General features: G+C 32.1%; 1 protein-coding gene across 1 annotated transcript in view; it reads right to left on the reverse strand.

The window, feature by feature from the left end:
- Positions 1-1,335: 1,335 nt before the first annotated feature.
- The window catches only part of LOC149558637 (disease resistance protein RML1B-like), a 29,710-nt gene continuing 4,812 nt past the window's right edge, over positions 1,336-26,233 (reverse strand). Inside the window, exons 3-6 of the mRNA XM_089830979.1 lie at positions 3,655-3,942; positions 2,229-3,560; positions 1,912-1,983; positions 1,336-1,801 (exon numbers count right to left, since the gene is read on the reverse strand). Of these exons, the coding sequence (XP_089687105.1) occupies positions 1,367-1,801; positions 1,912-1,983; positions 2,229-3,560; positions 3,655-3,942 (2,127 nt within the window). The 3' untranslated portion in view covers positions 1,336-1,366. The remainder of the gene's footprint in view (positions 1,802-1,911; positions 1,984-2,228; positions 3,561-3,654; positions 3,943-26,233) is intronic.

The following is a 26,233-nucleotide window of genomic DNA, read 5'->3' on the forward strand; positions in this document are numbered from 1 at the left end:
CTTGTATGGGATCTTATAGACTTAGTCTAAACTTTCTAAACTGGCTGTAACTTCCTGTTATATTAACAAATGATTAAAACATTAATTAGGCCAACTAGTTAGTGATTGTCAAATTCAAACTTTGACAATCTACCTCCAAACACAAATTTGACTATTTTAGTGACTTCCAAGGAAATATAAAGACTTGTTATCGACCAAAATAAGTAAAGACACCCTATAAAGGACTCCTAGACCCTTCAAAAATACACATTCTTATAATTTGGTGACACTTGACCATTATTAAATCTTTTAGCACATTAGGTACTCTAACTCATCTATAAAATGTATTGCATCCTTATGTAATTTAAGGCTTGTTTACATCATTTAGGTCCCTTGCACCTTGGACAAAAATTACTTTCCATTCTTCTTTCTTAGATCTTCAATGATCATTAAATACTTTTGATCCAACTTTTTTACTATTTGTTTTGGTGCCTCATACAGTGTTTATATTGGCATTGTAATTTTATTTCATATGTATGAGAACTATAGTCCTATAGTGTTGTATGAATATAAAAAAATTGATGTGATAGTTTATTTTTTCAAATTAAAAATAATTTTAATTGCAATATTTTATTTTTACTACTTTAGTTAACTTCAATACTAATTTTTAAATCTTATGAACTTATTGAACAACTATATATTAAAGAATTTGCAATGCATTTTATAAACTCTGATTTTTCAAATTAATTGATAGTCGATCATAGAATCATGAAAGTTTTGCAATTCCATTGAATCAATATATTGTTTATTTACTGATATTAAAGAATTTGCAACGCATTTTATAAACTCTGATTTTTCAAATTAATTGATGCTTGATCATAGAATCATGAAAGTTTTACAATTCCATTGAATAAATATATTGCAATATATTGTTTTATTTACTGATTGAAAAATTTCTATGCTTGTATACATTATTTCTCCACTTCTTCGGTTTATGCGTACACTCTTATTGAAAATAGGAAGATCAAATGGAATGCAAGCAACAGTTGCTAATGGTCTAGCATCTAAAGATGGTGAATTTGGAATATTATTTTTTACAATCTTGCATCTTAATCTGCATTTGTATGTTATAGAAAATCATGACTTTACTATACGATAGGAAATGAATATCACTGAAATAGCTAATTTAACAGAACTATTTCTACTGCAAAAAATCAGCTGTAATGTCAGAAGGATATCAAATCTAGGTACAAAAGAAATTTCTGGATGTACTGAAGAACAGAAATAATTTACAGAGTAATAAACAGAACATTGCTTGCTTGTTTAAATGCTTTTTTAGCTGTGCTTGTACCGTTCCTGAAAATTCACTGGAAACTGTTTATTCTAATTACAAAATGGAGTTTACGAAGATTGAGCTGGCGAATCGTTTACACAATTCTAAACTTTTCGCTGTCACAATCCATCCACGTTTTAGTCTGGCGTTTGTTGGATTTACAAAGAGAACCACACTCTCATCATTACAGAATTTGTAATCTTGAAATACTTGAGAGTCTTTTGCCCACTTCATCATGTGTAGAGCACTGGTGTTTCCATTATTCATTACACACGAGGTGTTCATATCATCCACTACACATGAGCTATTATAAATATGGCCATCAACTGTTACTTCAATTTTGGAATACTTATCTGCTACTAGGCACAATAAAATCGCTCCTTCTAAATCTCCATATACAAACTTCACAGAAAGTGGTCTTTCAGTTTCTAGTAGGTGCGAGGGAATGCCCTTCAGTGTAATATCTTGGCAATTGTGAGCAAACCCTTCCTACACATTTTGCAAAAGTCAACCTCAATCATGAAATTGTCAATTAACAATGATGCAAATATTAGAAATCAAAATTCTATTTTGAAGAACACATATTAAATGCCCACTACCATTTCAGCGACGTTCTCCATGTTGATAGTTGCTCCACAAAGAATGGCTGTTGATACACTCGATGGAAAGGACTGGCCATGTTTCAAAGGGAAAGATCTAATTATCACATAATTGAAATGCCATTTCTTTGATAAAGTTTTGCAATGAAAACAAAGTTTAAAACGAATGAAGTGGACAATATTGGGCTATCATATAAATGTGGAGCTGTATTCTACAATGACAATTAAATTTATATCAATCAATAAACACACAAGCATTCTTATAATGATAGTAAAAGAGGCGATGTGTGAAAAAATTCCTATATATTTATACTGACCAGAATATCTCTCCAGGTAGAGCTCGAGACTGTGTTGAATGTGGATATCTGAAAATATGATAGCTTTTTTAACTGCTCCAGTCCCTGAATCCTCCTCAGCCTCCAACATTTTTCTGCTTTAATTTCATCTATTGAGCTCAGGCCTTCCACATTCAGGCTTTCCAGTGCATCACAGCCACTAATATCAAGATATTTAAGGTGTCTGAGATTAGAAAGGCATGTAAGAGTCTTCAATGCTCGGCAATCCATCAGCTTTAGTCTTACCAAACTGTCTGGCAAACCCTCAATATTTGTCAAGTATAGATTATTGGAAAGGTCAACAATCTCAAGGTTGGGACAAAGTGATTTGGCTTGAGGAATATACACCTGGGTTATGCGGCTATCTCTTATGATCAGATTTGTTAAACCACTTGCATTGTTCCAATTAGAAACTCTCATAGTCAGATTGCCAAGATCATCTGCTCCATGATTTGCACTATGGATTAAAAATCTCTCAGATGGAGCTCTACCTGATTTCATTTCCATTTGAAACCCATCAAACATTAAACACCACCGCACATCCAAATTCTTAATATTGGTCCATGCAATTCTTTCTGGCAACATCCTCACTGATAAACACCGAGATATCCGCAGTCTTTCCAAATGCACCAACTGTTCAATATCCCCAATGTCAACCAGACTGAAGCATTCAAATAGAATCAGTTCAGTTAACCGGCCCAAACATTTCAAAGAGGATGGTAGACATTTCAACGTTAGGCTCCCAATGAATAGCTGTCCTAGGTTTCCCAGCTTCTCAAGATTCTCAGGCAGTTGTTCCACGGTGGTATGGAGTATATTTAAATATTTCAATGACCGTTGATGTGTGGTTCCACTTGGCAATTCACTCAGCAAAATGCATCCTTGCAGATCTAAGTACTCCAGGGTGGAGATTTCTCCCAGATCTCTGAGAACAAGCTTCTTGCAATCTCGCAATGATAAATATTGAAGTTGCAATAATTGAGTGAATGAATTGGGCAACTCTTCCAAATTTGTGCACCCTGATAGATCTAAATGTGTTAGGTTTCTCACTTCCTCAAATTTAATTGGGAGTGATGGCAGACTTTTAATGTTTCTTGAAAATATTTTGGCATATGTTTTCTTCAGCTTTCTGAGCAACACTTGACATCTACTTTCTGGCAACGATGAATCTAACGAGGGTGCATCTGTGGATGTTATGTCGAATGAGCTGCTTGAGGAAAGAACCTGGTAGCTTTTTCTACGATGAAAAGATGGCCTAGAATGGAAGAGCTTAAAGAGCGGACACTTTCTATTGAACGGTACTTGTGAGGGCTCCTGCCATTAAAACATTCTTATTTTAATACATCATCAACAGAGAATAAATCGGTCCTTCAATGATGATTGAAAAATAGAGAACAAATCTCCATACCTCAACAGCATAACATAATGTGCTCAAGTCCTTTAAATTGACATCAGAAAGCTCTAATACTCTCAAACTTCTTAGGGAAAGACTTGGAGGAACACAGCTGCAGTTACATTTAGTCAAGCGAAGCCATATCAAATCTCCACAAAATTTATTGATGTCAAGTGAGCATCGTAGCACCAGAATGCTCAATCCACATAGCTCCTGACCGAGTAAATCTTCTGGCAACTGAAAATTCTCATGATCCTCATCACCTTTAATTCCTTGAACAGAGCAGGGTTTTGATTGCAACAGCTTTTAAAGAACACCAATAAATGAAAATTAAGGTGTCGAAAATATTGAATTTTGAATTTAAGTAAATTAAAAGCATATACTAGTTTAAGTAACACAGTAGACGTCAGCTCATCCTAATATACTTAACCGTTCATGAGCCCATTAGATAGACCTAGGGATCTGTGTAAGAGATATGATACTATTAGTGATATGTTTTCTAGACAATAATTAAATGATAGATTACAAAATTTTAGATAATATATATTGGGGTAAATTAAAACCTATTTTATGTTTAAACTATTTAGGTATTAACTATATTAACTATTATAATTCTTAAGCATATAGGTAGTTTGTTATTGCCTATTGCATATCTATTTTTACATCTTATTAAGAGATTATATTATTTTGTGTTATTATATCTCTCACTTTTATCTATATAAGAAAAGTGCTTGTACATTACTAATCATGTGAGTAAATTTACCATTTTGATGATTTACTTCTCTTTGTAAAGGTTTATAGTTGTTAGTTTAGTGTCTCCTTCTTCTTAGAATCTCCATCAATTCATTTGAGGTCAATTTCAACAAAAGGTGATTCATTGTTGATGCATTTTATTTTGAATTAATGGCCGATCTGACATTTCTCTATTGATTTTTCAATCGTAGTTGTCAATGTTTGAATATTTTTACTTATTTTTTAGGATGCCTTTAATGATTGTTTTATTTATACTCTATTAGTGATGGTTCTTGTCCCTAGTGCATAATAGACTACTTTGTATCTTGTAAGCTCCTTTGGTTAGTGAAACTTAACATGCTTGTCAACCAATTTGTACAAATGGATTTCTTTCTAATTTGATCAGATTTTTGTCAAACACTTTATTTTTAAATTAGATTGTCTATAATCATTTCTTTTTTACGAATCTATTGTTGTCTTAAGTACTTGGTTATAGTGTTCCATGTTACCATCAAATTATTTGACTACACTCATTGTATTTGGCTGTTGTATAGCTTGTGATCATTTTTCTAGTTCAAGTTACAAGTGGCTTTATCATAGATTGAGCTATATTTCAGAAAGGCCCTTGTGCATTTTGTGATATGGTCAATTTTTTGTACCAAAACCTACTTTTCTAGCTCTCTATCTCCTATCTTTGATTTACCTTCATTTCCTATCAACATTCTTTCATGTTCAACACTGTCCAAATCGAGGTTAAGTTTCTTATTTTAAGTGCAATGTCTATTTGAAGATAGACATTTGGTTTAACTTGATGGTTGGGTTTGACATCATTTATGTGACTCGTTTTGTTGCACATTGAGCCTTGTTCAACTATTTGATAAGCCAATTATTGGCCTTCTTTTTGTGGATCTATTTCTTTTCTATTGAGTTCTTTTATTATCTCTATGCTCACAACACAAGTGGATTTTTTTCCACAAGGTTTATCATTCAGTGATGCTTGAACCACTAATCAATTTTATTTTAAAATTTTTATTGTTTTATTTATAATCATTTGCATGGATACAAAATTCATCAAATATTTTTCTCCTAAATTTTAATATATGACACACAATAGTGTGGGTAGGGCCTAGTTACGATGTTAATTCAAATCTCACATTGGACATTAGTCCTACTTTTTTTCTTCTTTGAACATTTCTTTTGTTTTTTAAACTTGTCTATTATTCCTAATAATGTGATAAAATTCTCATGTTGGGTGTGATCATACCTTGTTTTTGTTAGTAGTGATATTTTAACTTTACATAAAGAGTTGACTTGTAGAGTTATTAAATTAATGGTTTGCACAACTACCACCTTATATCATCTACTCAATCTCCACTAAAATTCTTTACCATAGATCATTTTTTTCCTTTTTGGAAATTATCTTGTTTCTTCATGATGGCTATATATATCTTTTTTGAAGAACCATTATTGAAAAAATTGTTTTGTTTATTTTTGGGAAGGGAAACTATATGTGCAATGGGGGGATTTTTTTCTCACTCATCATAGTGAGAATTTATCATCAAGTTGTATAATGATATTCCTACTTTTGGAACAACTTTATAAATTAGTATTTAAAAAGTATAGAGCTTTAGTTTCTAGAGTTACTTTTAGAACTACTTGATCCACTATCATTGGATACTTCCATAATCCTTATTGATAAGTTCATCATTATGGATTCGTATTTGACCAATAATGGGTGATTTTTTATTGAGTCCCATATTAAAAGTTGCTTGACACATTAGAGAGTTTATTTAAAAAGTATAGAGCTTTAGTTTCTAGAGTTACTTTTAGAACTACTTGATCCACTATCATTGGATACTTCCATAATCCTTATTGATAAGTTCATCATTATGGATTCGTATTTGACCAATAATGGGTGATTTTTTATTGAGTCCCATATTAAAAGTTGCTTGACACATTAGAGGGTTTATCTCTATTATTTGATTATATTTGGGATACCAATTTTGTTAATTTATCTTTTCCTTTGGATCTTGCTCCAAATGAATTTTTAATTTGGTTCTTTTTTGTCACCTTCTGCAATGATTAGTTATAATATTGATTGGTTCATGACAGAATCTTTTAATGTCTTCATAACACAAGCATATTTTGAAAGAAAATACTGTAATATTTCATTTAGATTCTACTTTACTATTCTAATCTATAATGAGAAGCATTCTCATATTTGTATATGATTTATTTTCGTCCCACGTGGAGAAATTGGGTCTTTTAAGATTAGACTATATTTTATCTTCAAGAACTCATCATTTCTATAGGACATTATCTATTATACGGAACTATGTAGTCTTCTATATTCTTTCTTCTAGGGAGGTATTTGATTATATGTACATGATGTATTTAGTCATTTAAGAATGTCATTGAATCCTTAATCCAGACCTTTGGTTTATTTTCTATGTTTTAGATGGGATTTTTCTTATATGCTTTATTATCATTATTTTATTTTCTTTATGTGATAAGTTTATTTTTTACATTTTCATTATAGACATGGGTCACTAAAACATTTTAGTTGTTATGACCTATATTGCATCTTTATTATATAGACTAATTATCTTCTCTCCAAATTGTACTTAAAGGGGTGTTGTTGATTAAATTAATGTTTAATCTACACTCAAATTATGCTTAGATATTAGTTATCATAATTTAATATTATGTGCATTGTTATTTGAACCTACATCATTAGATATTATCTACTACATACCTTCAAGGTGTAAAGTGTGACTAATAAGGAGGAAATATGATTGGGAGAAGAGTGTTAAAAATGAACACAGAGAGGGATCCATTGGAGTGAATAAGGATGAAGTCATAGAAAGCAATGATAAATCTATGTTTATAGGTTTTTTTTTTAACACATCTAAATTAGATACTTGTAAATCATTAAGGAAGAAGTTGTTCAAAAACCTTCAAGCTATGTAGACTATTAATTCAAGAGTAAAGGTGCACAAATCAAATCAAATAAAGTATAAACTAATGTTGTAAGAGATCTCTAATGAAAAGGGCAATTAAAAATGAAGTTATAGGTATATAATTCATGTCAAGTCCCAAGTAAAAAATTTGTTAAAGAGAATTAAAGGAATCTATAGAGACCATTCTAATTATAAAAGGTAGCTCTATTATCCTATGTATCTTTATGTTTGATAAAGTGATAAAATGTGCCATAAATATTTCTATTTCATTAAAAGGAAAGGTTGTTATGTTTCACCCTACTCCAAATTTGATAAAGAGTGTCACAAATATTTCTCATGTATTTATACATCCACCAACAAAAGGGAAATAATTTTTTTTTGCTAGAAAACTTGTGTAAGGTTGTTGATTGTCCCCCACTAGTAAGGCAAGCAAAAGAAATTGTCAGAACAAGAAATCATAGATTTAAATACCTATCAAAATGAAATCATGGGATTAAATGTTACTATAATATAATTATTTACAAGGACAAGATTATTTTTTGTTTAGAACATTGTCAAAGAGATTTAAACTATTACACTAGAGTTTATAAATTTAGTTATCTAAAATGAGAATCAAGCAATTAGATTTACAAAGAGGAGATTAAACATTTGAGGAGATTCAAAACAAATTAATTATTTGAAAATTTTACATATGATAAGAATATTGAAGGAGAGTAACCTAAATTTTTAAAGAAGGAAAAAAATATTCTAGTAGAATCATAGACAAGGACAAAAAAAGTGATAAGTTTATATTATTTTCTTCGATAAAATAGGTAGGAAAATTAGGTAATAGGGTAATCAAGGAGATTTTTTTTGTATGAAAAGATAATATAATTTCAAAATTTTAATACATCTATCTGTATGGACACACATACACACAGATATGTATGTGTGTGTGTGTGTGTGTATGTATGTGTGTGTATACATATGTATACATATATATGTACACATGCACACACACACATATGTATGTATGTATATATATATATATATATATATATATTATATATGTATGTATGTATGTATGTATGTATGTATGTATATACATATATGTGTGTGTGTGTGTGTGTATACATATGTACACACACACACACACACACACACACACACACACATATAGACATACATACATACATACATACATATACATATGTATGTATATATATACATACATATATACATATGTATATATATATATATATACACACACACACACACACACACACACACACACATGTATGTATATATATCTATATATATCTATATGTAAATTTATGTATGTATGTATGTATTTATTTAAATGAATGTCTGTATGCATGTGTTGACATTCCAGTCATGTTTATTATTAGTAATATACACTTATTTAGATTGTAAGTTCAAATTGAGCATATTGTATAGTTAACAGTGTTAACCAAGCATTTCAGTTGTTATCGAGTTCTATAGTTGCTACTGAGTCCTATAGACATACTTTAGTTTGCATCGAGTAGTTACTACTATGGTGATGATGACCAGTGTAAATCACGCATCTCATTGTATGCCAAGTTTACCAATGCAAACTGAGTTGTGCATTGCTTATCGAGTTCATAGTTGATGTGATGTGAGTCTAGTGTTAACTAAGCTACTCAGTGTTAACAAAGTGACTCAATTTATATCGAGCTTGAAGTGATAGCATTAATCAAGCTACATAGTGTGAATCAAGTGATTCAGTTTATATACCAAGTTTCATAGCATTTGTCGAGTCACCAGTGCAGACCAAGTTTAAGATTACTTGGAAGTGATCAATATGGACTGAGCTTCTATGTCTACTGAGCGCATGATGATTTCAAGCATTAACAGTGGATGCTGAGTATCAGAACCTCATCGAGTCATTCTTCAGGACCCGATTTTCTACATTTTGGCTGACTTTGTAATATTTGTGCAAACTTGTATTGTGGCTAACTTTGTAATTATGTAAGTGGATTGATATATATGTAATGTGTTGTATCAAATCCAAATAATCAAAGAGAAGGAATGTAATCATCAAAGAAGAGAAAAAGAGTGAATTACAAAGGCTACAATAGTATAAGGAGCAGCAAAGATTTATCTATCACAGCAAGGTGATTTGTATACTCAAAGAAATCTCATGTAGCAAACCAAGTTGTAGATTAGAGATCAGCTACTGCTTCATCCTAACAGGTGGATTAGCCAAATCATTTAACAAGGTAGACCTAACAGTCTTGTGTAAATCTCTTTACTAAGTGCATACTTCATTATATGTTTGTAAATCCTTTAACAAGGTGGACCTAGCAATTCTTATTGCTCTTAATAGGGCAAATCATTAGAAGTGATAATTGTAAGCCTTAATAGGCCAACTTTATATTGCAGTACTAAAGCTTGTCAATATCATCCCCACCCTAGTTTTACTTTCTATTTGAAAAGTTTTTGGGTCACCAAATCTTGTGTTAAAATGTTGTCTATGCTTTTATGTTTTCCAGTTTCTCATGCATGTAGTTAGATCAGAATTCACATAAAGGATTAATTTGTAATTGGGATAAAAAAATTAATGGTCAGTGATTCATCCCTCCCCTCTCAATAACTTATCTTGTCATAATATTTCCAACAACATGTGTGTGTGTGTGTGTGCGCGTGCGTGCGTGCGTGCGTGCGTAAGTGCGTGCATGTGTGTGTAAGTGTGAAACAACTAGTAGAATACAACAAATGACTGAGATCAATATTATTTTTTTATGGTGTTTCATGTCACAATTTATTTATTTATTTTATTTTGTAACTACGTTTGAGATTTTTTTTTTTTGATAATTAATGTGAAAATAACTCTATAAATCTATTAGAATTTATAAGAATTCATTTCATCCTATAGATTTTCCTATTTATTTTGATGATAATGTTCGTTTAAAATTATGAAAGGAATGATATATAAAGCTCAAGGATTAGGGGAAAGTATACAATAAATGGGAAATCATATTGAGTCAACAATAAGGAAAAATTATGAAGAGCTTGAGTATGTTATATGTAGAGAAAATAACTATATAGTTGTTTCAAATTCAAGTAAGTTACTTCAAGGAATGCAATTTATATTGTGCTCTCATTTTAATAGGAAAAAATAACCATAATAAAACTATTGGGATATATACATATCAATTTCATAGGTGTGTTGAATAATATTTGGATTAACAATGTTGGATTATATAATTGAATAATGGATCTATGAAATGTTATTTTTAAATAGATTTAGATGTAGTTATATATCAAGTTTCTAAAAAATTAATGTTATAGTTCTGATCAGATCAAGTGGGAGAGGGACTGATCCCAATAGTTAAAAGTAACATCAAGTATCTAATAGGTGACACAAAGTTAATTCATAAGTTTTGAATTTAAAAAACATAAAAAATAAGGAAATTCAAAAAAATGTAGAACTATAAATAACTAGAAATTTGATACTAGAATGTAGGAATCACAAAATAATTAAAGCACTAGGAAACTAAAAAGCTAAACCAGTAGAGAAGAACTACTTAGACAGGGGACAAACTCTTTTATACAGTTTATTTATTTCCTTCAACTTGCCTAGGAAGGAGGTACATTTCATAGCACAATCAATAGTGTCATTTGAAGAGACCGCATCATCTTTGAGTACAACCTACAATATTTTCGATCTCTTTCTACATGTAAGTGTTCTTCCTCTATCTCTACATGAAGGGAATTTTTGCATCAAGCACTATTAGAGATAATTTCCATGTTTTAGGCAATATACCTGGGTGTTCTTCTTTCAATTAGGATTGTTGCAATTTTATATTGGGAAAAGAATTAACCATTTTATTTTCATCTTCCTCCATGAGAATTTGGTTATTGAGGTCATTAATTTAAGCAAGTCCATTATTTCCCAAATTTTATGTTTTGAAGTAAGTTCATTACTCGCTCCCCATATTATCGCATCATTTGTCCCATGACTTTAATCTGCTACCTATTTCTCTACAATAAAAGGGGAACTTGCAGCTAAATTCCATGGAGTCTATGATGATTTCATAGACCAAGAGGAAGAAAAGTTGTCTACAGAATTAAAAATTATTCCTTAGGTTGATCAAAGTCTATATATTTACATTTTTTCTTAACAAGGGGATTGACATAGCTGGACCTAGAGAAGGAAGGAATTTTGACAAAATATTGACTGGTGTGTGGACATCATGAAATTGGGTTTATTTAGCTCATTTTTTATGGATGGAGAAGGGACCACCTATAGATTTAGATCCAATTGGAAATTGTAAAGACATAAGAGGAGACCTCCATGAAGTTCTAAATAACATCATCACTCTTAACTTTAGCTAAAGACTATGACAAGGGGGAACACAATCCAAAAAGGAAAAAAGAAGTTGACATCCCTAGGAAATGATTGAGAATAAGAAGAAAAGGTGATGGGTATCTATTTAATCTACCTTCCTAAATGATTAACTTAAAGATAATAATTTCCATGTCCTTGTACAATATTAGAAACTCAAATCTATTGAATCCATTCTAGAAATGTGGAACCTTCTCCCCTGAGTTAAGAAGCCATTTCAAATCATCTTTGTAAATTACTTTGGAATCATTGGCAATTTGTTTTCCCTATGTGAGAAAGCTAGTCATCATGGTAATAGTTTTTGTAGAGAAATAACACTCCTTCATGGAAGACCTTACCACCATCTCAAGATGTAACAAATTTATCAAAAAAGTTTGATTTTGTATAATTGCATACCTACCACATAGTTATCAACATTTCACTCTTGAATAATACTTCACACCTTTGAGCTACTCTTTAATTATTTGCTAGTGTTAGGCCTAATTTGATTTAAACCACCACCCATATTGTAGGTCATACAATCCTTACTAGTATAAACCATAATTCAAAAGGACTGCTATAGCCGGGAGGAAAATATCAAACCCTAGGTAAAGTACATTTAAAAAAATAAAAAAATAAAAACTTAACAAAAAATTAGAGGGCTAGAGATTTTGAAAACAAAGTTAAATCTCAATTTCCAAGGAAAATAATAACATTTCACATCATAGTTAGCTTAAATTTTGGTATCATTATTGAGATACGATTAGAAATATCCTTTTTTTCTATGCATATGAATGACTTTGGGAAGATCTTAGAAGTCATTCCATGTAATAATAGAATTAGTGCAATGATCCTTAATTGCCAGCCTATCATAAACTTTGTTCCTCTCAAGATAGATGTGTTAGGATATAAAATCCTCCAATGTGTCAAGAGTATTGAAGATTTTTTGGTTAATGTGAGTTGTCTCCCATCGCAGCATTCATTTTCTTGAAAGCACCATGATGAAATTTGTGGCATCACCCTCCACTGTGATCCTTTTATAACCCCCTATGACTTCTAACTCAAGCCATGGTATGTAATACAAATTTCAGTAGTGTGAATGGTTTGGAATCCCAAATTCACCCAATAAGTATCCAATATACCACCTAGCATGTCCATAACAAGACCACCCCTCCCAAAAGACCTAGTTGTTGAGGGATCAGCTCTCAAAATTTAATTTCACCTATTAGGGATTAGAGGGACAAAATTAAAAGTAAAGTTGATAAAATGTTCAATTATAAATATTTTTATATGAAAAATATAAGAAAAATTTGAAGATTTGAATGCTCAAGAAGAATAAAACAATTATTTAGAAAAAAAAATAACAATTGTTTTGTAATATATCTATCAAGAGTGACTTTCTCAAAAAGAGATGAAGTATTAAAGATTTGAGATATTACCACACTGGTTCAAGCTAGCCAAGAGAAAGGTAACATTTATGAAATAGGGGTTGAAATTCTTATAAAAGGAAAGTATTCAAGTAACTCTAAAGCTCTATTTATGAACATTAGAATGTCAAAATAGAAAACAACAATCAATAGGAAAAGAATATGAAAATATTAAAGCATTCATGGTCATTATCAAGGGGGGTTGTTGAGATACCCAACTTCTCCTTCCAATGAAACATGTTATAACAAAGTAATTAAATAAGTAATGCAAAATCAATTACACACTTCTAGATGTTAATAAATATTATAGAGAAGAGAGAACGTAAGCAGATAAATATTATCTATTTATTTTTATTTGTTAAGGTATACCTAAGATCTAGAATGACCTAGACATAACACTTATGACTATCCATGTTATTTTTGAGACTTATACGTACAAAGAAGAATCATAGAAGGGATTAATTATAGATGATTTAGTGATGATAAAAAAGAGTAGTTACATGGGTATTGTAGTGTTTTCAATATTAATAATATGTCTTACCAATGGTTTACTGAAGAATTCCAGCTCTATGATACTATTGATAGTTTTATAAATATCTATGTTTAGTATCTTTTTTAATTTTGACATATTGTACTTATGCTCATGTCCATCAAGCATGTTAAATAGAAATTTGTTTTCATTATCCTAGAGCTCATACATAGTGGTGCATGTCTTTGAAGTACAAGTTCAATAATAAAATCATCTAATTAATTGATAAAGAGAAATAAATATTTATATATGTTATCTATTGACCCATGTTACTATCTAAGCTAGTACATGGATGCATCGTTGGTATGTTACAATTTGAAAAAAAAATAGTACAAAATGTATTCATGTAATATATATGTAATCATACATTTGGAAATTCAAAATTATAATTATTATAATTTCATGTTAACAGACAAGAATTTGGTTTATATTCATGTCCACAATACAAGTTTACATTTCTACCCAAATAAATTCTATTTCTACAAGGACTTCACTATCCATCTACTTATAATATGAATCTTTATCATACTTTCTTGACTTGTCATTTTTGTCATTTCTACTATTTGAAGCTAGCGGTACTTGAAAATATGTTGAGGATTCATAACATGTTAGAAGGTTATACATGTTCACCAAAATCAACATATTAAAATCTGTGCAATTAAAAAAAGGTACTTATAAATGTAGTAGGATGAATATGTAGATATTTTTTTTTAAAGTAAATCATTAAATTTTTTTGTTCCTTAGATGTGTATGATAATGAAAAATCTAGAGAATAAAAAATATACATAATATAGAATTTACATGGAAAACCTGATAAAAGTATACTAGTAAAAAAGCATTGGGCAATGCCTCTCATTTTTATTTTTTAGGAAATTCTAGAGTTGCAACAATGTTCAAAGCATATGAATAATCATGACTTCAAGTTGCATATAACAACTAAGCCATAGAGTCCAAATTAAAAATCACTTACAATATTTAGTAAGTATGACCTATATAACTACATGTAATTCATCTATTGAATTGACCCGACACAATTGATGAATTCCAACATTTTCCCATTTGAAGTCAAATAAAAAAGTTGTGAAATTCCTTTACCGAAAAAGCATTTCCATTGCTACCTATTATTAGGTAGTCTACAGACCAAGAGAGGTTCTATACCAAATTAACTTCTCTCTCCTTAAAGCCTTAATCATACTATCTACATGGCAAGGGTATACTTTAAGAAACACCCACCTCCCCCCCCCCCCCCGTGCCCCCCCCTGCCCACCCCACCCCCCCACCCCTCCTCCTTTAGAAAAGGTGTAAAAACTTGGCGAAAGGTGTAAACTCCTGATTAAAAAAATTAATTTTTATGCTGAAAAAAAACACTTTTCAAAGACAAAATAATAATCTCCATTGGCGAATCATTCATAGTCTCTCAAATAATGTTTAAAATCTGGGCAATTGTGTTATTTTAAAACCACAAAAAATATATACATTAGCAAACAAAAAATAACTATCATAGTAAAATATTATTTTTTTGGGTGAATCATTTCATTGTATTAGATGAAAAATATATACATTAGTGAATAATAATAATTTCAAAATTAAACATAAATTTTGTGGGTGAATTAATTCATTGTGCTACTACTAGACATAAAATATATACATTACAATTATATGGTTAAATTTTATAATAATATTTCTCATCTTAGCAATTCATAATTATATTTCTCATCTTAGCATTGCTCTCATAAGGCATAAGTTAATCTTTAGTAAATAACAATTCAATCTATGCCCAAGGCTCGAAAAATAAAATACAATTCATAGCACTTGGGTAAACATAGTAATATTTTTTTCCCTCTGGCATTTTATAGGTACAACTCCCTTTACAAAATATTTATCATTGAAAAAGTGTAAAATTAGTGATAGAACGATAGAACCCCTTCAAAGTATTATAAAGGTGCTCTTTCAAAGCACTTCAAACCCCTTTGAATCTTAGTTCAAAGCAGTTCAAAATGGTTCTATCACTGAAGACTTTTGGGGAAAAGTGATCATGATTTATTCAAGGTTTTCGGTTCTTGAGGCATTAATTGATATGTTAGGGGGTAATGATTTGGAGTGATGCTTTAATTTCAAACATGTAAAGAGTTGTAATCATGAATTGGAAAGGGAAATCTTTCACCAGAAAAGTAGATTGTTTGTCAGAGGAAGGTAATCATTGCAAAGACAACTGCAAAGGAAAGTTATTAAATGAAGAGGTCTTGTTATGGGTTTTGCAATGTGTGAATCCAGCCACAACTTATTTCCCATGAATGCCTCATTTTGAGGTTGTACTTCTGCCTGTGTGTTCTCCTTTCCTTTTAAAGGAACTTAAGTCCCTTCTTTTTGTTTGTTATGAGAAAGATTGAATTGGAGGAGAGGAAGAAAGAGAAGGAAAAAGGTTTGATTTTTCTCAGCAAGCTATAGGTGAGAGTACAAAAAATCCCTCCCTTTATTCTATCCTGTATGTGCATTTCAAAGAAAGAATTAGTAATAGGTATTGGGCTTTATTTTCCTTGCTTGAAATTAAGTCTGTTTTACATTTCTTCGAGAATGTTTCAAGTTTAGAATGTAAAAAACCTATCATTTGTGATACTAATTTGGAGGGTGTCAAAGTGGAAAAATTGCAAACCAATTTTCTTGAGCAAGCCAATGGGGTGAATGGTTGTCTAGAAATTCTAACCAGTAGTCTAATTGAAGCTGTGGCTTTTCCCTCTGCTCTATTGAGTCCTGAATTATTTTAGTTTTATATTGATCACTACGATGTAAGGAGTAAAATCATTTTGAACAAAGATGGAGAACCTGTGTTACCTATTTCCAGGGCAACCATTTCCTCAATTTTGTGTTTACCTAAATGTACCTTTGCTACATTCACCTCTACCGAGTCTTTGGTCAAGTACTAAGAAAAACCAAGTAAATACTGTAACATCCTAGCTAGGAAGTGGATGGCAACCAATTACAGAGGTGGTTTAAGGCTGCCCAAAATAGTCACTAAGGACCATATGAAACCTCATATTCATGACCTCATGGTTTTGTTACATCGGGTTAAAGGTTCAGGTGATGTTTTTCTTTTTGAAGAATGGATGTATCATTATGTGGAGATTATTCTAAAAGGAAAAGAGTTCTTAGATTGGGCTGAGGTAATTGCTAGTTCATTAAGGAGCTAGCTTAAGCATGCTAAAGAATCTATAGAGAATTTCTACATGGCTTCTTATCTGACTTAAATTGCATCGCTTGTGTGAGTAATATTACCTCTCTTCCACATGAAACCTGGATTGAAGATATAACCATCTACCAATACTGCCCTCTACTCCAAACGGACATGATGTTAGAAGAATTAAGGAAAGTGCATGATGTGCTAATAGAGAGTGTGCATGTGATCCTAAAGAAAGCACCAATTCCAAGGATATCCTTAGAAGCCCAAAACTTAATTCAAAACTATGGGAGCTATTTTATCTAGTTTCCTAAATTTACCTATTTGAGGGTAGGTAGGTTTGAAGAAGAACTGATGAAATTTCCTAGCTACACACTTGTTTGTTTTGTATTAGCTGAGGTCTGTAGGCAGTTGTTCTTAGTGATTAAAGATAACTTGCCTAAAGAGAACTGGGAATTAGTTTCTCCTATCAAACTTGGCCATTTAACCTACAACATCATGATTAATGCCTTGGTCATTGCAAGAAATTTGATTGGTTTTAATTTTGGATCCTATCAAGTAAGGAGTTATTTTGATAGCAAAGGATTTGCAGCTCAAGTTCTTGGTTTAAAAGGCCAATTGTCTATAGTTCCACATTTAGAGAATTTGTGGGAGGATTACAAGAATGAATAGGATGTGTTAAGAAGAGACCATTCAAGATTAAAACTTCATCAAATTAGTGCCCTCAAGCTGAAGTTTCAATTAGAAGGAGTGGTTGAAGATGGTTCAAACATTGTTGAACTAGGATGGGAAGAAGCAAGTGAGTCAAGAAAATTAGAAGTGGATTCGGACCTAGAAGAAGAAGATGACATAAATTTGAGAACCAGATCCATCCTCACTCACCTGGATAACTGGCTAAGGAGAAGAAGCATGAGGACAGTCAATGAATAACAAGCTAGAAAATCTCTAAAAATGATTTCTTTTTTTGAACCACTAACTTCTGACATTCTGGTTTCATCTCCTAACATTCCAATTTTGTCTCCTATTGTAGGTAGTTTATCGACTCCTAATAGGCAGAAAAGAATGTAATCTCCCGTACAAAACACGACCCTCAGAACTAGGTCTAAAACCAAATCTGAGGCACTCATGCAACAAGAGATTCAAAAAGAGAAAGCAATGGCTCAAGGATTGGGTCTAGGCAATGGATTTAGTCTTTCAAATAATGCCGATGGAGATGTCGATGGAGATGTGTAGAAAATTGAAACTCCTGGGACAAACCAACTCAAGTTCATTACTCCTACCAAAGAAGCCCAAGGAATCTCCACTACTCCTGTTATCCCATCTTGGTTGTCCAATTCAGTCAGCAAGAAGAGGAACCTACAACCTATGTCTATACTAGTACAAGACATTGTCACCAAATATGCAGCTCATGGCTATAAGATCAAGAAATTAAAAATGAATGCTCATCATATAAAAAATCCAGTAAATGAGAAAATAATAGTAGAAGAAGCCATATACAAACAAAAGAATGAATCTAGGGAAATTGATACTAAAGGTCTTAAGGTCACCACTGTAGAATTGGGAACCATTAATAGAGACATAAGTAACCCTTTTTTCAAGTTCTCCGTGGATCACATATTGACCCAATCAGAAAAGGACACTAAAGAAAAGAAAGAACTTAAGTTCCTAGTGATTACCATGGCAACCTACATAGATTCATTAATGAATCTTGGTGCTCTTCCAGTGGTTTAGATCCCACAGTCCTTTGATCCTGATTTCATAGACAACTAGTAGCTAGTTAAACAAATTTAGAGGAGAAAACTACTCTTAGACGCAGTGTAAGACTGGGTAGCTTCCATAATCAAGGAAGGCAGTAAATTTATCTTGGATTTCACTACTACATGCACTAAGGAAGAAACACTATTTGGTGAGATTCAAACCCTCATACCAGGATGGGAAGCTGATCAAAATCGATGTTAGGCCATAGTGTTTCAAGTTAATGAAGTTGAAAAATATGGAGTACTAAAATTTCTTTGTGAAAATCCTATGAAAACTATGGATTCATGCATGTTATTCATCCTAAAAAGTAATATGGGCTGGAAGGAGTCTATCTACAAAGAAGCCATTGAGGAAATGCAATCAATTGAAATTGGGATTGCTAGGATGCACAAGGAGCTCCTAAAGGATATGAATGTTGTCAATCCCATAGGGATTCCACAATTTGAGGATGGAAATAGAGACTCTAAGGTGTTGACAAAAAGTTTCAATGATGCAATAATGAAGATCAAAGATAGTGACACACCTATAGCCAATGATTTCACTATGCTGGCAAACATCAAATCTATGTTATACCTAAATAGGAATCTCATGTCAGAGAAAAGTCGAAAGATTAAGGAGTTCAAATGGCAAAAGGATGCCCACAAATCCAAGTTGCTGAGCTTGAAAAACCCATACTCCCATGTAATGCAGGAATTCATGAATGCCTTCAGGAGTTGGAAGCTGGTGAAGCAAACCATGGCTGACGAAGAGAAAATTGGGGATGAAGTTTAACAAAATTAATTACTTTCTGTTTATTTTTGGAACTATTTCAAAAACTATCTTTAACATTTATAACTATTTTAACCAAAAGGTTGGGCTTTAATTGAGGCCTTTTTGATTATGTAAAAACTATAAATGCTAGAGCATTTAGCTAGTTAGCGGTTAGATTTTTGGTAGCCAAAGTATACTTTAATAAAGTTAGTATTGTTTAAGTTAATTTTTTGAAGTAGCAAAAGACAAATAGTCATATGTTTGCGAATGCTTTCTTAAAAGACTTGATATCAAGAAGCTAATTTTAATATATACATCCTATCAATTTTTGATGTGCTCTAAGACTTGGTGTTTGAAGCTGATTCATTACTATGTGAACCATGGTGATTAGTTCTATGTGGTATCTACTGCCATTTCTGTATTTTTCAATTTCATTCATCTTGCTCTAGAGTTAGTTTAAAGTATTGTAGAATTAGTCAAATATTGCTTGTCTGTGGAAAGACTGAGCTTTTCATCCATTAAATGTTGAGTATGTGAATCATTACCTTAGTACCCAAGAGTACATGAGTGTTCCTTATGCACTTTCTAGAAAAAGTGTGCATTTAGTGATAGAACCATTTAAAACTGCTTAAAAATGAGATTCAAAGGGTTTGAATTGCTTCAAAAGTCAAAGAACACCTTTATAATACTTAGTGTGTCCCACCTATAGAAAAATGATGAATACAAAATCCCTTGGTTGAACATCTTTGAACTACTTCAACCCAAGGTTCAAAGGGGTTCGAAATGCTTTGAAAGAACACCTTTATAATACTTAGTGGGTCCCACCTGCAAACAAATGGTGAACAAAAAATCCCTTGGTTGAACATCTTTGAACTACTTTGATCTGAGGTTCAAAGGGGTTCAAAGAGGTTCAAAGTATAAAAACACAATGGATAGCACAAGGTGACTTCATACGATGTTTGATGATATCTGGGGAAACATGAAATCAAGGAAGATGGTTTCGCTAGCTAACTCAAGTATGTTAAAGAAAACATAGAAAAATGAAATAATTGTGACTCGAAATAAGGCTAACAAAATATTATTGTTTACACCTAAAATTCATCTTTCCAATAATAAAATTAATATTATTATTATTCGATATATTTTGCCAGCAATATAATAGCACTGACTGTAACAAAAGTAGTATGACAGTAATAAATATATCATGATTCATAATTCAGATAATTAGATTGATAGCTAATGATATCATTGTATACCATTTAGTATGAACAATGAGAATTTAGATTCATAATTTCATTGTTCAAAAAAGTCTCAAATTTAAAAATTATTCATGTCCCCTTCCTTGTCAAGAAATTAAATTAAAACTATCAACTTCAAAACCACTTTGATCTAAAAGAAACTACAATCCAAGACCTAACCCACTTGTTGTTGCTGAAGAGAAGGGCTTTGAGAATTTTGAAGTAAAGGCTCTTGCTATTGATGTTGTTGCTATAATAACTATAGCTACGCCTGCATATTCTGCCCCAAAAAAAAACCATTTTAGACAGAGTTTGTAAATTATTTTCCAAACAAAAATAACATTATGTCAAAAATAGAGTAACAAAAATCTTGAACTCTATTTTGCTAAATTGTAATTGTAATATGACTGAATATGGAAGAACTGAAGTAGAGTATCTAGCTATAAATACCTTAGAACTGAATGCTAAATCACTTCATTGACTTGGGCTGAAATGTGATGCTTCTATATCCCATATGGACTCTAGATGCTGAAACTAAGTAGTACTAATAGGTTCCTCTTCATTTTGAGTCAGGTATTCAAAATCAATAAAATCATCATCTTCATTTTGACTCTGAGACCTAAATTCATCATTTATGTCAGAATTAGCAGTAGCACCACCATCTTTTGAAGTGTTGCAAAGGCCTCGTCTCTCATGCATGGAATTCCAAATGGCCATTGACCTGTCATAAGGAAAATCTCTAACATTTTATTGAGTTACAAACAATCTCAAGCAAGTTTCCAAATTTTTGTCTAGTTTGTTTCTAACCTTTGATTTCAAAAACCCCAATGCACTGAAAACTCTCTCATCTTCCACCGACCCTAATATCATTGTTTGACATAAATTAGCAAGTTTAAAATATTCTGATATTGAAGTACACAATACTTTAACTTATCCCTTTCCAGAGCCTTGTTATTGCACTAGGATCAAATGGATTCTCAAAGTTTTCCATCTGGTGTTTCATACACAATCCAAAATATTTGCATTGTTTTTAAAGATTATTTGAATTTAAGATTCCCTATATTGGTTGTCCATTGCAATCTATATGCTTTGAAAACTGTGTTATCAATTTGTAAAGTTTATTATGAAACAACTTTGCATCACTAGGATTATCTTTGAAGTGCTTCCAAAATTGAGGAAACACACAACTCATTGCTTCAAGAATTTCTTCTCGAGGGAATATTTCATGAATCTCACTTGAAAGTTGGTAGTAAATAGACTTCAAATTTTCACTAATAGATTTAACAATCTTGTCAAAATCATCCTTCCTAACTGATAGTACTTTTCCTCTCTTATTTGTCTTAGATTGGTGCATTGGTATTTGAAATCCTTTCACAAACACACATAGCTCATTTTTTGCATTGAATCGTAAAAAATTCTCAGCATGATTCAAATTTGTAATTATCTCCCACCTTGGAAAAATTGGGCTATGACCTGTCAGATCTGAATACAAAGAATGTAGAGCCATGCATGTCATTTTACGTAAATCACTATACTCATGAATATACATAGTTCTATCTTGGGCTTTCTTAACAAGTTTGTTCATTAAATCTAGCATGGGGACAAGACTGGCTAAAGTTAATAGGTTCTCTATATCACTTAACTTATTTAACAAATCAAGAGCTTTGTTTACTATAAGGTGTTGCTCATAAATAATTCCAATCAAGGATTGATATTCTGCTAGAACTCGTTTTGCTGGTCCATGCAAAGATATCCATCTGGTCTCAACATCCTTGAGAATCTTATTTCCTGTTACTCCCTCAAAAAAAATCTTAAATTCTGCAAAACATTTAGGACTTGTGCAAAAGTAGGAGTGGAGCTCACGGATTAGATCTTCAACTTTTGACACTATAGGAAAGATACTTACAATCTTATATGCTAAATTCATTCGATGGGCCATGTAGTGCATGCCAAGCATGTAAGGTGCAATACTAGTTTGTAATCTTGCACAAAGACTAGTCCTTTGCCCTTGCATTATTGCAGCTCCATTAGCTCTGACACACACTAACTTCTTGGAAATTGTCGACTCATCCATACCAGCAATTTCATTCAAAGCTTTCTTAACTTCTAAATATAAATTTTCTATAGTTGAATTGGCCCTCATTTTATGAACACAAAGTAGATGAGCATGATGGACATGCTCTTTTATAGTATTTACATGCATACAGACCCAAGCAGTGTTATCTACCACAGTGACTTCATCTAAGGATGATGAAATGAACTTGGATTATTTTACTCTCCCCTGTACATTTTTCTTTTCCACCTTAGCAAGACAACTTTCCATTTCCCATCTAGTGTATATTGACAAATGTGACATAGGATAGTGAGGAACTCTCAGAAAAGATAATAAATTACTATATTCATTAAAGTATCTCATAGGACACCCTCTAGATAGAATATGAAAAAAAACATTCATCTAAATGGTCTTTGCCAAGTTTGCATCATTGGCTGCATGTTGAAGCCCAACCTTGATTGGATTGCATCTAATGCTACTACCAATTACTACTATTTTCTTGAAATGCTCTTCATATTCTATGGCATACTTAATATGAAGGCAATCTTCCTTTGATTTCCATCTCACTGTCGCTAGTTCCTTTCCATCTATGATTTGTTTTTCATAAACATTACCAATATGTTTTCCTATAGTGATGAGCTTTAGCTGGAACTTTTTTTCTCTTTTGGTTTTCCAAGTACAAATCATACATCTACATTCTATTGGTGGTTCATCATTGTTTGTGACTGGTACAATAAACCAGTACTTTTCTACCTAATCAACCTAGAAATTCCTTTTCATTTCCCACTCTTGCCCCATTTTTACATTCCTTTTTCTTTTCTTCCTACCAAAATCAATATTATCTTTGGTTACAATATCTTCTATTGTTCAAACATTATTATCCTCATTTGATGCATTTTGATTTAACTGAATAACAACCACATCTTCTAGCGGTTGTGAGCTATTGTGATTTCCTTATGCACTTGTAGTTGCACAAGTTGGTGGACCAGAAACATTGTTGATTCCAAAGAAAACCTTTTCGGTAGTATCTCTAAGTTTTTGGCATTTTGATGTAAGATTAATTCCTTCACTACCCTTGGGGGTCTTACCCTTGTCAACATGTAGCCTTCCATTGACAACCCCTTTAGTTTCACTTCCCTGAGATTGAGCAATATTAGTTAGAGACTCACCCTCCCCTGACATCTCAATCCACTGAAAATTCATTTACTTCCCTAAGAATAAGTAGTACTAGTAAAAGTTTTAGACTAGGAATTGAAATTAGACAAGGTCAAGACTATTCTCTAGGCTTAGAAGCAAACAATGAAGAACCCATGTAACACAAGTAGATATAAATAACAATAAAAAAAAGAAAAGTGCATGACTTTGAAAGATAAGAAAATAGATGGAGATTCACTTCGTAGAAGGAACACATATAATTCAGTAATAGTGATATTACACAACATATCAAAGATGGAGGTGGATTGAGTTTGTTACAAGGAAAACTTCCAACTCAAAAAATAGAGATAATTGCAGCCAGCAAGCAAGACATCTGAGGTAACACCTATTACAGTCAATGTATAGGAACTCAATAGGCATTGAAACATCTAGCTCCATTATGGAATGGAGAGATCAGATTTACCAATTAACTCCAAGAAAGTAAATAGAATTTGACTTCAATAAGCAGACATGAATAATCTAAAAATGGAGATAATTGATTGCTTGACCGCCTGAAGGATACCATGTGCTTGGATTTCCCATAGAACTAGCTTTTGATGTTGGCAATAATTCTTTCAAGATATATTAGAATATTTGGATAAAAAATTAATATTCATAATGGGGTGAAAAAGCTAATGGTGCACAAGGAATCATAACTTCTACCTGATTGTGGCATGCCATTTCTTTTGACTTGTAGTTAGTTCATTAAATTTGGCAAGAAAAGTGATTGTTTTACACCAATAGGGTTTAGTCCTAGTTTGTTTTCTAATCAGCCACCTTTTTTGTAATGCAATAACAAAGTTTCCTTGAATGTCTAACTATTTCAATTTTGGGGGTCTATTGAATCAACCACTATCAGTTCAGTTGAAATAAACAATAAGCTGAAGTTGATATTGAAATCTGAATACAAAATTTGAAATATAAAAGCATGAATCTTTGGAAACCTTAAAATCATTAAAAAGAAAACCACAATTCAGCTTTCTAGCATCCTAAATAGGTCTCTAAATACAAGACCGTGGAAGAAGAAAAATAATCATGTAAGCACTAAGAGAAAGATGTACCCTCAGCCTTCAGGGCTATCCATGACATGAACTAAGCCTAGGACATGACATAAGGATACCAAAGAAAAACAAAAAAGTAATCATTTGATAATTTTAGCTCGGGGCACTACGAAATGGGAACCAAAATAAGTAAAATAGAAACATAAATGATATTTCTGCTTTAGAAGAGATTTTCCAACATAGGTATCTAAAAGTGTAAGTTCTTTTAATTAATTAAGTGCATGATTTTTAATTTGATTAAGCTTCAGAAGTATCAACGAGCGCATTATAAATGTTTCTACAAGATCAATTTCATTAAATCATAGACATGACAGATGTGTATCAAATAGTTTAAAAGTAAAGGTTACATGGTTGACATGGTAGACAGTACTAAATCAACAAAAAATTCATTCGAAAGTGGCATAATACGTCAAATCCTTACTTTGTACTAGTATAGTATACAATACATTTCACCAAAAACGGTTTCTTATTTCCATTACTAGATAGACTATGCAATATCTCCATACCTGCTGAATTTATTAAATGGAAGGCGGAAGGCTGAAGCTACCTCTAGAGTCTGACTCATGCTCATGATGTGTCTTGCCTTAAATTTGGAGTGCCAGCGGCCAAGCAATATTTGGTGAATGTTTCATTGCTTGGGCGAATTGGGATTTATACAAATCAATTACCAATTAAACTAAGGCGAAACAAGCCGACTCCTCCACTTTCCCCAAGGTTGAAACTAGTCGACTCCTCCATGGAAAAATGAAACATTTTTGGTGAATCCCTCGATAGCGCATGCAAATGCAACTTTGAAACATGGTGAACATTACCCCGGTTACCATTACTAAGTTGGATGCATGAAAGGTGAATACCACCTTAAAAAAATGCAAATACAAAGTTTCCCTTGGCAATTACTAAATCGGACAATGCTAGCTGACCAAGTAAACTCGACAAATCTTGGTGACCAGGTAAACCATGGAAAGGCTCACAAATTGCCAAAAACAACTCCCGCAAACCCTAAAATTCACCAAAATATGAAAATTTGCCACTAAATTATACCCTGTACATGGCTAATATTAGGGTTAATTTTGACCAAAGAGATATGTCTACATTCCATCCTTTCATGAACAAAATGATATTGAATATCATATGCTTAGTGTTAATCTCAAATTGGTTTTGACAAGATAGTGAAAAAACACTTAATCAATATCTATCAATATTATAGTGCAAGTTGAGTGATTAGAGCGAGCCGAGCAATCAGTGTGAGTCAAGTGATCAAAGCATGTTGAGCATGAGTGGTTAGAGAATACATGCTGAGTAATATACCTAATATATGTCGAGTCACTCATGAGCCGAAAAGACTATACATGCTGAGTGAATTAGGAGC

The sequence above is a fragment of the Cupressus sempervirens genome, chromosome 5 (assembly GCF_028749045.1).
Source record: "Cupressus sempervirens isolate cs-2001-9-10 chromosome 5, ASM2874904v1, whole genome shotgun sequence".
NCBI lineage: Eukaryota > Viridiplantae > Streptophyta > Pinopsida > Cupressales > Cupressaceae > Cupressus > Cupressus sempervirens.